General features: G+C 39.9%; 1 protein-coding gene across 1 annotated transcript in view; it reads left to right on the forward strand.

Annotated features, from left to right (window-relative positions):
• Positions 1 to 423: 423 nt before the first annotated feature.
• Positions 424 to 16,091, forward strand: part of dnah9 (dynein, axonemal, heavy chain 9) — a 160,965-nt gene continuing 145,297 nt past the window's right edge. Inside the window, exons 1-13 of the mRNA XM_063482191.1 lie at positions 424 to 786; positions 1,461 to 1,657; positions 1,750 to 1,908; positions 3,146 to 3,276; positions 3,418 to 3,629; positions 5,240 to 5,473; positions 5,562 to 5,729; positions 6,172 to 6,288; positions 6,407 to 6,557; positions 9,154 to 9,268; positions 9,466 to 9,534; positions 14,133 to 14,259; positions 14,558 to 14,704. Of these exons, the coding sequence (XP_063338261.1) occupies positions 424 to 786; positions 1,461 to 1,657; positions 1,750 to 1,908; positions 3,146 to 3,276; positions 3,418 to 3,629; positions 5,240 to 5,473; positions 5,562 to 5,729; positions 6,172 to 6,288; positions 6,407 to 6,557; positions 9,154 to 9,268; positions 9,466 to 9,534; positions 14,133 to 14,259; positions 14,558 to 14,704 (2,190 nt within the window). The remainder of the gene's footprint in view (positions 787 to 1,460; positions 1,658 to 1,749; positions 1,909 to 3,145; positions 3,277 to 3,417; positions 3,630 to 5,239; positions 5,474 to 5,561; positions 5,730 to 6,171; positions 6,289 to 6,406; positions 6,558 to 9,153; positions 9,269 to 9,465; positions 9,535 to 14,132; positions 14,260 to 14,557; positions 14,705 to 16,091) is intronic.

Genomic DNA, 16,091 nt, shown 5'->3' on the forward strand with positions numbered 1-16,091 from the left:
AGTTTGAATGTTTTACGCAGTAAATTTATTTTGGTTCTGATACCTTTTTGCTATGTTTAAACTTGTTACCTAAAATGAAGACGCTTTCGTCTGTGCGCCCTTGCTGGTTTATACTTTATCATGGCCATTTTTATAGTGGATTCGGCTTTAGTGAATAGTTATTTACTGACATGATTTTGTGACATGTATCAGGTGCATTTATCTCAGGTGTGTTCCTTGTCGTTGCCACAGCCAGAGAAACTTTCCACTGAAAGCCTGTCAGGGAAAATGGGTGTCAATCAGCAACTGGATGGACTGAGGGATGTTCTGGATCAGCTCCAAGTCGCTCATGTTCCCCAAGCAACGGCCTGATGCAAAACACGGCGTTACTATGGTTGCCGAGACACAATCAGTGCACACAGTCAACGTGACTGACCCGGGCACATGGAGGACCTGAAGGAGTCACCTGCTGCTGAGGACGAGAGACTGGACTATATAGCGGAATGCGTCCTGAGGACTCTTAAACTGAAACAGGACAAATGGCAGAAATGCGTGTCCAGCGAGGACAACAGGCAGGTGCTGCAGGAGTTCCTGGACAAAGCCGAGCAGAGGACTCTGGTGGTGTCTGTGACTGCAGGAGGACAGCTACAGACCGCCTCCTCCTTCACTGGCGACTCCAAGAACAAGGCGGTGTACTTCATAAAGCGAACCACAACCACACTGAGTCCCGAATCCATGAAAGAGAATTTGTTTTACGGGGACCTGTCTTATGCTCCACTTGACCAGTTTTCTGCTCTAGTTGAGGAGGTAAGCTACAGAGCAGGGTACGTTAATGATTGTTAGGTGCATGAAGCCCTGCTTACCACGACCTAGTACATTAACCTCCTACCTAGACTGCAGTAAGCATGCAGAGGTGCGAGTGAGGGTTCAAATTAAATAAATGACCGCTTTCATCGTGGTCCAAAAACAAAGTACTATTCCTTTTTTATGCTTAAAACAGTTCATATTTCAGTAGCAAGTGGATAAGTAGTACTAGGTACAAGTACTTAGGTATTTCTAGGGAAAACCAGCAAGCAAACCTCACCAAGCAAAACAGCCAAATTATTGAAATAGCAAAAAGTCAGTGTTATTAAAAATAATGCTTAAATTAAAAATGTAATTTAAAATCTGTAATTGAAAATATTTGTTAATACGTTGCCAAATCTAATATTGTACCTAAATGGTTGACATTGTTTGGTAAAAGTAATTGTTTAACAGTAATATGCATAACACTAATGACCTAAAAGTTTAAAGTTTTGTCACAAGTAACGGTTAATGATTGACGGGGCTAAAAATAATTGCTAATGTCAATCCATAGTTAACTCACACTTGAGAAAAATGAGTACTCTTAAAACTTTAAGTCCTTTTCCTAATTCTGCTGTCACTCTGTACCTCAAAAGTTTAGTCCATAACATTTTTCCAATTTCTTTAAACTCCTTCAGGTTATAGCTCCACTGCTCTCCAACAGCAACAACTACATTCAGTGGCCACAGGTTGTGGTACAGGATATCAAGTGTCATGTCCACTCCCTTAAGAACAGTGTGTTTGTGGTGTCTGGCCAAATCCAAGGCAAGACTCTGTTGCCTCTTCCCGCAGGCTCGGAGCGAATAGACCGAGCCGCCCTCGAGACGGACAAAAGGTAAGCAGGCCGCTGTGACACAAAGGATCGTGTCAATGCATCATTTGTCCAACTCATACATTCTAAAATGCTTTACTTGTGAAACATCACAGGGGGGAAATAGTGGATAAAAGCATCATCCACTCCTTGGAGTCTGCAGTGATAGAGTGGAGCCATCAAATCCGTGCAATCCTCAAAAAAGACTCCTCTGAGGCTCTGCTGGAAGGCAGAAACCCCACACCTCACACTGAGTTGCTCTTCTGGAAGAACAGGTCAGCACCTCTGTTATTACACACACAAAGTAGCCAGTGGCAGCTTCTGAGAAGTACTTGTTTCAGTGTCACAAGTGTGAGAAAATAACACAGAAAATAATACAACTTTGAAATCCTGAAGGGACCTAAGTTTTTGCTAGTGCTTCTAATTTCAGTTTCAAAGTGCCTGTGCTGTCGAGTGAACAATGTAATTTGCAGCCCAGTACTTTCTTTATTTCTTTGCTGAAACAAATCTGCTTATGTAACAGAATTACATCTTATGAGAATTACATGCTAGCAGTCCAGTATGCTCTATTTTTACCATTTGTTTTTCCACTGAAGAAATTAGACAAAAACTTTGAAGTTGTTTCTTTTTCTTAAATACATACTCTAATGCCACCAGCCTTTGGTACATTTTTTATGTTATTCATGTGAACAAATTAATGCCAAGACATATGGTAGTTCATATTGTGCAGTCTGTAGCTACAAAAATAACGCTGACCCTGCGTTAATTGAATTCAGTTTATTCATTTATTTATGTAGCACCAAATCACAACAACAGTTGCCCCAAGGCGCTTTATATTGTAAAGCTACAATAATACAAATGAAAAAGAAAGAAGAACAGAGAATCTGCATTTCTTTTTGATGGTGCAACCCCTTTGGCTTTTTAAAGAATCTTTAAGGAAAAATATGTGAGAAAATGTTTCGATTTGTTCCTTGAGTTCCAATCTATGTAAAAATTTCTGGATGAATTTATGGTCTCAGTCTGTAATTTGAATATTTTGTAATGTATATTTTATAAATTATGGTCCCAGTAAATGTGGAATAAATTATAAAACCTGGAATGCTGAAGGTGATTGACATTAGCATATAAATGTGCAGTGAACCAGGTTTTGCTAATGTCTGGTTTCCAAATGGTCCAGAATGGTTTTTATAATTGGCATTTCTCAGATAAGATTTGTCCAACATTCGAGGCATAAATTAGTAAAACATGGTTGTGTTAGGCTAATCAGATTTTTACCTTTCACTTGTAACCACATTAATAATAGTTTCTTTTCTGTGATTTTTCTTCTTCACCTCTGCTGCGGTTGCTGTTGCAGTAACCTTCTGTTAACACAGCTGACCGGGCAATGCTTCTGGGTTTTTAAGAACAGTTTTACACTTTCTGAGTCATTCTTTGCAGTCTTTCAGAAGTGATTCAGGCCCCTGGGAAGCTGCAGTTAAATAGATCCATAAACTTCCCTTGTTTTTCTTTAAGATATGCAGATTTTAAGTGCATCCACTCCCAGTTAAAATCATGCAAGGTGAATAAGATGGCAGCGTTGTTGGAGGCTGTGGAGAGCTGCTACCATGCTGCTTTTATGAACATGCAGCAGGATGTCCTTGCAGGTAATCTAACAACAGACAATAAACTTAATGAAGTTTGCTTTCTGAGATGCAATATGTTTTTGTTCTTTAAGGGCCAAAGAACAAGATGCTTTATCTTTTTACTTGTGGTCAAATTGACTTTGATCACATCTTCATTTGCAGCTCTCGAGGAGGCAGAAGACATCTGCACCTACCTGAGACCCCTGCAGCCTCTGTTTACTGATATGGAGAATGTGGAGATTCCTGCTGTCAAGGGTCTAATCGGCCCTTTAATGCACACAGTATGTCTGGTGTGGGCAAACTCAAGATACTACAACACTCCAGCACGTCTGATTGTTCTCCTGCAGGAGACATGTAACCTCCTCATACAGCAGGTCAGCTGCAGTTTCTGCTCTTTGTCTGTATGTTTTGTTGAAATGACTTTTGTCTTCACAATTCAATTCAGTTCAGTTTAAATTCAATTCAGTTTTATTTTATTTGCCAATTCACAACAACGGTTGCCTCAAAGCACTTTATATTACCAGGTAAACACAATATTAGAAAGAAACCCTAACAATCAAACAAAACCGTGTCACACTATCCCCTATAGACAGGCAAGTGAATGTGTATTACAGCTAGGTTACAGTTGGGCAGTCGGTGTTGCTAAGTAGTCATACTGCAGTGTTTCTGAACTGCGCTTTCAGGGATCACCTGTCACTGCGAAGTGGGTGGGTGATTTTCTTCTTAGAGTTTTTTTTTCAGTCTGTAGGTGGAACTTTTTTCTTTGTCTGCTCAGCCATGAAAGTTCATGCTCTCAAACTGTTCTGTTTTATTGTGTTAAGTTTATTGGAAGCAAGTCCTTGTTTTTGCAGCCAAAAATATATAATGTACCAGAAACTCCTTCCCAGGAAAGACCTGGCAGCCACCAGCGTTTACCTGCTGGGCTGTGCATTGGGAAACACTGAGCTGTAGGCTGTCTTTAGATTGCCACTGTGTCCCATGGCATTTAAGTGCCCACACTGCACATGGCAGTTTCAAACTTGGCCTAGATCCCAGAGACCAACCAGTGCTTCTGTCTGGGCTATCTTGTTGTTTGCTGTTTCATATTTTTCTTATCACCACCTGAAACAATATTCACCATATAATGATTATAATATTAAAACTCAGTAGTGAAATTTGGCCATTAAACAACCCAGATTTTCAAGATTTGGTGAAAATACACTATTATTTAATGGCCTAACATTGCGGGAAACAGGCTTATTTGCTTTCTTGTCAGAGTTAGATGAAAGGGTCGATATCACATAAAATGCACGAAAGTCACTTTTCTTGCTTTCTTTGCAGCAAACTCAGCAGTAAGAGCTGTGTAATTCATCTTAGATGCAGCATCCTTTTCAATGGATAGAACAGCAGGTCTGCACAGTCTGCCCCGAGAATGTGATGTGCTCAGATAGCTGACGATTTGTTTCAACTTAGAGAAGCTCTTCTCTCCTGATGCTACATTTACCGTGATAGGCACAAGAATTCTGAGCACATCTTGCAGCTGAGAAATGTTTATCGAATGCCTTTGAGGAAAAAAAAGGTTTGAAGTGCTGTAGTTTTCTTTGGAATTGTAGATCTGAGTATCCTCAGCTCTATAAAAGGGTCTCTGTGTTTATGTCCTCAGATGCTCTGTGCATATGTAGATGCATTTCTATGTCAGTACCTTGCAGTTCTTTAATTAATGCTTTTAAATGGCAACTGGTGGTTTAATATATATATTTAAACTATTGGTTGATAAATATGTATATTTATTCAGAACTGTTTGATGACAGTTGACTGTAGAGCAGAAGACAAGGAATAAATAAGGAGGTCCATCTGGATTCCTCCGTTTGCAGAAGGTTGCACTCCCCGTACTCGCCTATTAAACAAAACCACTGATGCCACTAAACACAAACGCTAATTACCCATCACATATTTTTTTAATCTTATTTTTAAAAAAAGATCATTTTTGTTTCTCCTTTATCAGGCCCGCATCTATCTAGTACCAGAAGATATTCTGAGAGGAGAGGTATCTGAGACTCTCCAGAAAGTACAGACCACCCTGGAGGTCCTGATTCTCTTCAAGAGCACCTATGAGGACCGGCGGGCCAATCTGAGGCAGTACCAGAAGAATGGGAGCTTGGTTAGGCCCTGGGACTTTTCCCCTCCTTTGATTTTCTCTGGACTTGACCGATTTGTTAACAGAGTCAAAATCATTAAGGTGAGTATGGAAATAAGTTCTCAGCACCTCTTGGAGAAATGCCAGCATTTTTGGTATGACAGTTGACTGGAGCTTGCCTTCTCTGCAGGATATCTTGTTAACAGCTGTCGACCTGCTGAAGCTTGAGAAACTGGAGATTGGAGGCGTCCGAGGTCGAGCCCTCAGCCAGCAAGTCCAACAGCTCCACCAGGAATTTACTGACACGTATAAGTTCTTCACAGAGAAGCCCTATGACTGCTTGGATGTAAACAACATGGTATGAATGATTATGATCATAGGATATATGGGGGTCTAGTTCACTTGCCTGCTCCTCTTATTTTACTGAGCATTGTCAAGGTGAATTCCTTTTAAAAGGGCTTTATGAAATATGAAAGGCAACAGGCCCAGCAGAGCTTTTATACCTTCTTCTTATCCTGGCTAACAGCACAGCAGCGTGGTCACCCCAGCATCAATGGAGCAAATTGCTTTTCTGCCAATAAAGTATTTTATTTGTAAATGCCATCTGTTTGCTTATCCAAGGTTTTTGAGACCTATAAGCAAATATAAATTGACTTAACTTGAATATCTCGAATCGCAAATTGTTGAATGGCTTTGAGTCAGTGAATTGTGAAAAGGAATATGCTTTGCTGGCTTTGCATTACATCACACTGCTGTTTGGTATTTTGGCTGTTGGTGTAGCTGAGCTATTTCCTCTGCAGGAGTTTGAAGAAGACGTGAGGCAGTTTAAACTGAAGGTGGATGACATAGACCGAAGACTCGGAGCTATCTTCTGTCAGGCCTTTGATGACGCCTACGGTCTGGAGCATGCCTTTAAGGTCTGGGATCTTTTTCTCAGACACACACACATGCATACACCCACCCGCCCAAACTCACACGCGTGCACACACACACACACATAATCATTAAGCCCTTTGACATATCTGTTGTCTGCAGGTTCTGGACATGTTTGGCAGCCTGCTGGAGCGCCCGCTAGTGGCTACAGATGCTCTGGACAAATACCCTTTGCTTGTGTCTATGTTTGACAAGGAGCTGGACTGCTGTAAAATTCTCTACAACAAACACATTCAAGCTGCTGAGGAGTGGGGTGAGATTCACGACAAAGTCTTTATTTCACAAAAGTCTAATTATAAACAACTTTATGATGGTGTTTATTTAAAAAATATGCCACTTTTTAGTCTCACAAACTTGCAAAGAAAGACACAGTCAGCAGTTAATGTTGGTGTCCATGATAACTCTATATTTAAGGTGCATTTATACACCTAAATATATTTCATTTTGTAGTTTAGCTGTAAACACCCTTTAAATTTGAGTCTCAAGGGGAACTTGTCTTTCCCTGTTGAAAAACATCATAAAACTGCTTTTGCTTGGGGTGGAAAAAAGGTTGAGATCAGTGAACAGTGAGATCCATTACAACCCCTCAAGGATGTTGTCAAAGTTTCTAAAGGAATTAAACGTGGAGTGTTCTTGATTTAAAAACTTCTTAATTGAAACGACCAAGCTCTTTGGAAATTTGCTGAGTTTAAACCCTTAAAACCCCCACACACCCATAGTCCACCCACACAGTTGATTTTCCTGTGTGTGGGTGTGTACATACTGAGCTCAATTAGGGCAGCTGAATCACCCTGTAATTGTTCATCATGTAATCCCCAGTGTAGCTCCTCCCAGCTGCTGATATGAGGTCAGGAGGAAACGGCAGTCTTTTGAAATTTGCACTTTAAAGATAATCTTGATAGATTATAGTGTACTGACAAATCTAGCATATAGAAACTATACGACGAGGACATGAGAGGATCTCACATTATTGGGTGGTCGTTGCTCAGTTATGTGCCTTTTTAGTTCAGCTTTTCTCTGAATTTTGGGAGTATCTAAAATTTGGGAAAATTACATATTTAGTACATTTTTTGTTGTTGTTGTTGGTAAAGCAAACAATTTTACAGTTCAACCTTGGAATTTTTGCTGTCTGGAATGAGCTATGGTGATGTGCAAAAAGGTTATATCATAGCCCAAAACTCAAGATCTGATGTATGGAAAGCAACGTCTGGATCAGCCAGACTGGCGATCAGGAAGTCCAAAATTACTGATTAAGTTCAAAATCATGTGTTAGCGGAAATAAAAGGAGGTGAGGTTGGGACTGGCGGTAAGGGTACTCTGGTTTGTTGACCGTCTGTGGCTGGGTTAGAGAAAGGAAAAAATGGATTGAACTAAAAAGCTATCTGTAAAATCTCTATGCAAAAATCTTGAAATTGAAATCGGACAGGCTTGTGGTAATGATGCAAAGTACCAATTCAATTCAATTTTATTTATACAGCGCCAAATCACAACAACAGTCGCCTCAAGGCGCTTTATATTGTAAGGTAGACCCTACAATAATAATTACCAAAAAAAACAGCACTTTGGCGACAGTGGGAAAGAAAAACTCCCTTTTAACAGAAGGAAACCGGCAGAACCAGGCTCAGGCAGGGGCGGCTGTCTGCCGTGGAAGGAAGGAAGAAGGAAGACAGGATAAAAGACATGCTGTGGAAGGGAGGCAGAGATTAATAACAAGTATGATTCAATGCAGAGAGGTCTATTAACACATAGTGAGTGAAGAAGAAATACTCAATGCATCACAGGACTCCCCCAGCAGCCTACACCTATTGCAGCATAACAAAGGGAGGATTCAGGGTCACCTGATCCAGCCCTAACTATATGCTTTAGCAAAAAGAAAGGTTTGAAGTCTAATCCTAAAAGTAGAGATAGTGTCTGTCTCCTGAATCCAAACTGGAAGCTGGTTCCACAGAACAGGGGCCTGGAAACTGAAGGCTCTGCCTCCCATTCTACTTTTAAATGTCCTAGGAACAACAAGTAAGCCTGCAGTGTGACAGCGAAGTGCTCTAATGGGGTGATATGGTACTATAAGGTCATTAAAATAAGATGGGGCCTGATTATTTAAGGTCTTGTATGTGAGGAGCAGCATTTTGATTTCAACTCTGGATTTAACAGGGAGCCAATGAAGGGAAGCCAATATAGGAGAAATATGCTCTCTCTTTTACCAGCATCAGTTACTTCCTAAAAGAAAAACTTTTGATGTGTCCTTTAAGTTAGTTTGCAGATTTTAATCACACATGTAGCTGTGTTCTTGTGCTCAGGATTTCCACTGATGAAGCCTAATCATGTACATGTATATCCAGCTGCTGGTACTTGCTGAGGTAATTGAGCCATCAACATGCAGGGATGAGTGTAAAAATATAGGTAATCTAAGGTTCACCTTTAAACACTTACTATAATCAGAGATAACTAACAAAAATGAATGAAACTCATTTATGTATTCAGAGCAAGGAGGCCTATAACGGTCTTGAACTTGTATAAACTTGAAGTCATCTGTGAGGAGCAGTGGATGAGAAAAAGTTTTTGGTGCTAAAAAAACAAAGCTGCCAAAAGGTAGTACTGACTTGGCAGTGTACCGTGAGTTTGGCACATGTCACAGTTGCTCTTCGTCCCTCCATGAAATAAAAAGAAACTGTGAATTAAATGTTAATTCACAGTTCAAAAAGCTCATTTTAATGTGTGTTTGCTGCAGGGGCTGTATTTATTTACTTCTTCATAAATGACCAAAATATGTAATTTGCCTAAGGGTGCTCAAACTTTGCATAAAACCGCCTATCTGTGTAATTCTATGTGATGATGTTTGACCTCCTCAGGTTCAGCTCCAGTGAATAAGAATATGCCAGCAGTAGCTGGAGGGCTGAGATGGGCCCAGGAGGTGGAGCAGCGCATCCAGACCCCCTTCTTCAAATTCAGACATCTCGCCTATCCGTGAGTCTCACCTCAAATAAAGCAGATTAAAAAATGAAAGTTGATGTGACCGTGCATTTCCACTGGTCTCAGTATGAATTAATCACTCTGTGAGCAGTTTTAGAGGCCTCATAAAAATGAGGCTTTAGAATATTGGACCGTGGAAAGATATTGGCTCTACCCTTTGCATGGCTTGTAAAGTTTCATCTTCTCTGCAGGTGCTTGGAGACTGCAGAAGGAGCCAGGGTCATCCAGAAGTATGAGGAGATGATGCAACTGCTGGACAGGTGTGTGCCGCACTTATCTCAGCGTGTTACACTGTATGTCATCATGCTGAGATGTATGTATTACTGAATAAAAGAACAGAAAGGAAGATTAAACAGAATAGACAGTGCAAGAATATGACACCATTTTATTGGAGTGCATAATAATACTATAAAGGCAGATATTAAATATTAGCTTCAGTCTTTGAAATGTAAATGTTTCCCTGTAATTCATGCCAACCTTTCTTAAACCCAGCATTTGTGATTTTGTTAGTTGAGTGTAGAAAATTTATGAAGCAGCCCCTGTGGAATAACATGTAGACATGCAGCTCTGGGCATGATTTATGTTCTCATTACTGTGGCGCTGCTCTGCAGATTATTTTGCAGGACTCCCATAATCCCATATGCCCTGTCACTGCTTACTGATGCCAAGTGAGAAATGGCCTTATAGACCGCATCCAACATCAAACCCTGCAAGATAAAGCATCCCATTGGGAAGGATATGTTGGGGTTTTTTGTTTGTTTGTTTGTTAGTTGTTTTTTTTGGGGGGGGGGTTGTTTCCCTTTAATCCTGTTCTGTCTTCTGGCAGCTTTCGCAATCAGAATTATGATCTAAATGCACCGTTGTGCCAAACACATTTCGCTTTTCCTCTTGTTCCGGGTTTATCTGTTTATTTCTTTATTTCTATTCATGTTATTTCACTTACTACACTATATATGTGGTCTATAGTATGACGATGTCTGAGGCAGTACAGGCAGAAAAAATAACAAAAGAGAGGGGAAGGATTAGGGAAGTAAAAATAGTAATGCACAATGTATTGCCAACTGCCACACCTGTAAGAAAAAACAAACATACAACAGGCATTCGAAAATGCACAGGTACATAAGCCAACAATCTTCTTGTGGTGTGTGTGTGTGTGTGAGTGTGAGAGAGAGAAACTGAGAGAGTGTGAGTGCATTTGTGTCTTTGTCATGAAATGTACTTGAAAATGAGGGTTGGAAGCCACAATACCACCCTCCCAGGAGTCAAAGGCAGGCAGAGAGCTAACTGAAGACCTAAAGCCACACATCTCAGAGAGAGGTCCTAGATGGGGCGCCCATGTCCAAGGCAACGGGCAGCTGATCCCCTAGAGGACGGACACCCCATTGCAAGCCGAGATCAGGGTCCCAGGGTTTCAGGCTCCCAACAACCACCTGGTACCCGGCAGGAAATGCTGTTTGGATGGAATCAAACTGAGCTACACGAGTCAAAGAAACATCACAGAGATAAAAAAAAGAAAAAATTGCAAACCATCAACATGATTTCACTCGTTTTACTGTTGCCAGGTTAGTTAGCTTAGCTAATGCAGTTGAATTGGATTGTGTTACTCTAAATTTCTGTTTAATTTTCTGTTATTTTATCTACCTGATAAGATACACATTAACACTTTAACATAACACATTTGAGCAAAAGACTTCTCTTGAACAGATTAACACATTTATTGCAGGATTTGTTAGACTGCAATCTACTAGATCAGTGCATGAGTGTAAATCATTAGACACTTTGTTAATAGCAGCCTATCACAATAACACACACAATCCCATTTCTTTAGCTGAATTTACAAAATATGATAAGTTTGAGGAAAGTGAAATGGTGAAAGTGGAGGACAAAAGAAGAAGAAGCTACCTACAGCATCTGATAGAGGAAAGTCATGTCCTCAAGAAATAGGAGGGAAAAATCCAGAAAAGACCTGGCACATGACCTAAGAGATGAATCTTGACCTTCATTTGATCCATCCACCTTTTCCAAAACCTCATCAGAAATGGTCATAGTGGAAAGGTGGCTGTCAAGAAAACATTTTTAATAAGAAAGTACAACATGATGAAGAGACAAAACACACAAGGACTGGTTTAAAAATCAGTGGGAGCAGCTCTTATGGAGTAATAAATTCACATTTTTGGTTTAAATCAGTAGGAGGTCAAAGGAGAATTTCAGCAGTGAGTGTTGCGACTCTGTCATGATTTGGGGCTGCATTTCAGCTGCTGGTGTGGTTCTTATCAAAACTGATGGAATTGTGAACACACTACAATCAAATAAAACAATCAGACTTTGATCCAATACCATCTGAAAATCAGCGGTACGTTAACCTCAACAGGGGTTGGGAATGGCTTCATTGCATGACAATGATTGCAAACACAGTGAGAATACAGTAAAAGCATACTTAGATAGAAAAAGACACAATGAAACATGAAGTCGGTCTCCCCAGAGCCTGAACTTCAACATTACTGAGGCAGCAAAAGTCAGCCAACATCAAAAGAAGAGCTTTGGAATGTCCTTCAAGAAGCCTAGAAACTATTTCTGAAGACTACTTAAATAATTACAAGAAAGTTTGTAAAGCTTTCTTTACAAGAAATTAATTACAAGAAAGCTTGAGTTCGGGTTGTGTTGAAGGATAAAGATAGTCATACCAATTATGAGCTTTCAAGGTTGTTCGAATTTTACAGACTCAGTTTCTCCCTTATGTGCCGTATTTCCATATATGTTTACCCATTGCTGCACCTATTTTCAGTTTTCCTAACATTTTGTTAGGAATGCTTGTTAGATGTAAAGAAATGAGGGGTGGCTCAAGATTTTTGCCCAGTACTTTAAGTGCAAGTGAGTAAGTGAGGTCGAATTATGCAGGATAATTAAAAGCACCTGTGTCGGCTTACAGGACCTTTAAACCTGTATTCATGAACATTTTCCACAGCAGACGTTTGGATATGCTGCAATAGCATTAGTGTGATTAATATTAAAGAGGACTTCTTTTGCATACTAACTCAGTGGAACATTCAGTGGAACTGAGTCATCATGATTCTCAGTTTGCTTTAAATTAAATTTACTGCTGTGACAACTCGGTGTCTGCCACAAAAAGGTTTCATTATGCAGCAAGCTTTAAACAGCATTAGCTTCTTTTAAAATTAACACAACTAACATGTTAGTGAACTGCACCCTATGCTGTTAATTAGTTAATATACATATATTTTATTTACCAAACTAACAGATGCGGAAACTGAAATTTTCACTTATTTTTATTTTTTTTCAAAAGTTGAGTTTTTATTTTTATTTTAGTTAAGTAAAATATTTTCTTTAACAATTATGTTCACTTTTTTAACAGAATCTTTTTTCAGAGGTTTGGTATATTGTACCTACGAAGACCTCCGTCTTTATAGTGACGCTTTCCCATCCGTTTTTTCGTCATCTACGGTCGATCCACTATGCATTGTCCATCTTTTCATCAGAGCCCCTCCATGCGTTTAGTAATGTACTTCCTGAGTATTTATGTAGAGTGCATAGATTGGAATTCTGCTGCTACATGCTTGTTAAAGATAGTCTGCAGATAGTGCCTATGGCTCCAGTATCTTTGAATCAGGGAGCTTTAGCTTGCTATATGAAGGTGGGCCACCATAAAGGATCATCTTTCTGTTTACTGTTGGGCATTGTAAGCAGCAGTTACTGAGCGCAGTAAAGGTTAACCGTACAGCAACAGACAAAACAGGCTAAAAGGTTCCACCCATTTGTTTGTTAGCTTAAAATACATTGAAAAACATTTGTCTATCAAAGTATTATTTGAACAAATTCATTAAAGAGCCACATTTTTGTTCTCAAATTTGTATTTTTCCACTTTGAATTAGTGAAGGATAAAAAATGATCACAGCAGGGTTGGAAACATTCGAAAAGGTGGAATGAATAGTCAGCCCTTACTGCTCCGGAAGTGTAGATGCGTGTGTGCACGTGTATGCGTGGTAGTATGTGAATGAAATCCACACACACTTACAGATTCCCATGCAGAAGCCCATTCCTTATGCTTCACAGACTTAATATCACTCCTTCACTTCATGTCCCCGCAACCAGAGTAATGAGATGATGAACAACACCAGTTCTTTGCCCTCAATTTACTCCCATCAGAAATTAGAGCCCTTGTTATGCTGTAATAATCATCGCCGTTGCCTCCGATGAATGCCACCGTTATTATACACATTCTAGTCAGGAACAGAATGGGCATCCTCACTCATTACCCCCACAGACAAAATGTAGTGTGATTTATGGCCATGACCAAAGCATTTGATTGCCTCTGCGTCTGCGGTGCCACTATCAGGAAATGAAGCTCACAGCTGAAATCCAATAAGGAGCACACAGCGCGCACTGAAGTTCTCATCATAATCGTAGCTATTTACAGATTGATATAGCTGTACAGAGCCCTGACATATTGTCTGTTCCCTGCCTCTCGCAGATGAATCAGCGTTTATCCTCATATTACCTCCCCGCACGCCTGCATCTAACCCTCCTCACTCCTCTCCCTTTATCCTTATTGTGTGCTTGATGCAGATGAGCGATTCACGCCTCTCATTCTGTTTACAACCATGGAGAAATGGGAGAATGGCTCAATCATATGCCTTTTAGCCTCTTGTTTTGCTGTTTATGTTAATTTCCATGATATGAGACATTTTTGTGCCGGTGGCCTTAAATTAAAAACCTGGCCCTGGTAATGGGAATTTGAAACAATGTTATACTCTGATGGTAAAAGTGCAAATTGTTTTTCTGTTGTAATAACTTCTGCTTGATTGTCATCGCGCGTCTGCTTTTTTGTTTGCTGTTTTAGATATTCCACCAGCTTGTATGAGACATGGACAGAGACTGTTGGTGAGAGTTCTCAGTACAACCTCAGCCTGCCGTTAATCAAACGGGACCCGACCACTCAGCTGATCACAGTCAACTTTAACCCACAGGTCTACATTAGCTTCCGCACAGTTTGAAAAGCTGATGGGCTTGTGCTTTTTGTAATGAGATATATTAGAGTGGTGATATATCAAGCTAATTTATTTTCATCTTCCTCATTAGTATGGTCAGTATTTCAGTTTTTAATTGAAATGATATAATGGGTTATAATTATGGGCCAAAGTGATTTTATCTTTTCTAACATCATGAATTTTTAAAAAATTATCATCGGCTTGTACTGATCAGACCAATTTTAATGTCTTGATATATGTTTCAGTGCTTCTAATGTACTTTTTAATCTCTTCCTAGCTGGCGGCTGTGCTTAGAGAGGTGAAGTACTTAGTGGCAAGACAGACTGAAGCCATCCCTGAAACTGCAGTGCAGATCTACACCATCAGGGGGCAGCTGTGGCAGTATGTGGCTAACCTTGAACTCACTGTGGACCAATATAATAAGGTTGGATCAGATTAGGTTGCAAGTTTTCAAACTGTGGTGTGGAAATTTATCATCAAAAAACTGCAAAACAATAAATAAATTCTGATGAGCTTTAAAGTGATCACCATTATTCTTCAACACAGCCTGAACTCTTCTAAGCAAGCCTTCGTGTGATTTCTTTAGGAATAGTTCTGATTTTTGAAGACCACTGTGCTTTACAGATGGCTGTAGACACTCTCTGTTATACCTCGCTCCTGACCCTCTGATACTAACCAAAGACCTCAAATTTGGATTCATCATTGCTATTAACCTTTTAAGCACCCACACACCCAAAGATGGGCGCAAAAGGGAGGAGATCGTGGAGATCAGAAAACCGCTGGGGGCTTAATAGGTTATGTCCAGTTTTTGTGTAATTTGGCTTAGCTCAGCTATTTCTCCTTCTTATACTTCAGTCAATTTTGACAAGAGCTCCAAGACCGCTGCCTGAAATGCAGTCCCCAAACATGAATCCTGTCATGTGCTGTAGAACATTTTTCAGGCCTGAGGAGCCCATGTCCAAAGAAAGCTTTTTAGTACCTTCAGGAATCCTAGAGAACTAGATCACTTAAAAAAAAAAGAAGAAGCTCCTTGAAAGCAGAATAGAAAAAAACAGTATAGCTTCTCGCTCTGTGACAGGAAGTAAGCAAGTAAGGTGGGAGGCAAGAGGAGACGACAGCTTGGTGAACCAGTATGCGTCTGCTTTAATTTAAACACTTAACAGCTGTATGTTTCCTTGTCTCCTGACACTGCAGATTAGTCTGATAAGGTCTGTGACTGCTATGCATAGAGCAAAATTCCACACATTTGCAGCTCTGAAGTGCCTCCCATAATTTAAATTTTCTCCAGCATAAATATTCAGTATATTAGTTGCCAGCAACAGCCCTAGTCTAAACCCTGGCACCAAGTCAGGGTTTGTTTGTTCGTGAATCACTGCTAGCAGGTACTCGACTCTGTTTACCACATGAGCTTTGCTTTTGTAGAAATGCTCCAGCAAAATTTTCCAGTCAGATTTGACCTTCATCAAAGTCACTCAGAGAAAACTGCATGATAGAGGGTGACACTGAAGAAGGCGCTAGAAATCTTAAGGAAACATCTAGAGGAACATGATTTTCAAGCACAATGTCAAAGAATAGAATTTACAATAACTTGTTAATAACTACAATAGAAATTATGAATGCATATATAATATATAATAGAATAGAAATATAAGGCTGACATGATGTCATCAAGGCTGGATATGTTGAGAAGCTATCCTCTCAAATTATTTAACATATAAATTATTTAACACAGTAAAATAATCTATGAGCTCGGGACAGTGTGCCTGGGTGGAGCACTATCAGATAATGGAGAAGAATAGCTCTGTGACATG

Source organism: Pelmatolapia mariae, linkage group LG8 (genome assembly GCF_036321145.2).
Source record: "Pelmatolapia mariae isolate MD_Pm_ZW linkage group LG8, Pm_UMD_F_2, whole genome shotgun sequence".
Taxonomy (NCBI): domain Eukaryota; kingdom Metazoa; phylum Chordata; class Actinopteri; order Cichliformes; family Cichlidae; genus Pelmatolapia; species Pelmatolapia mariae.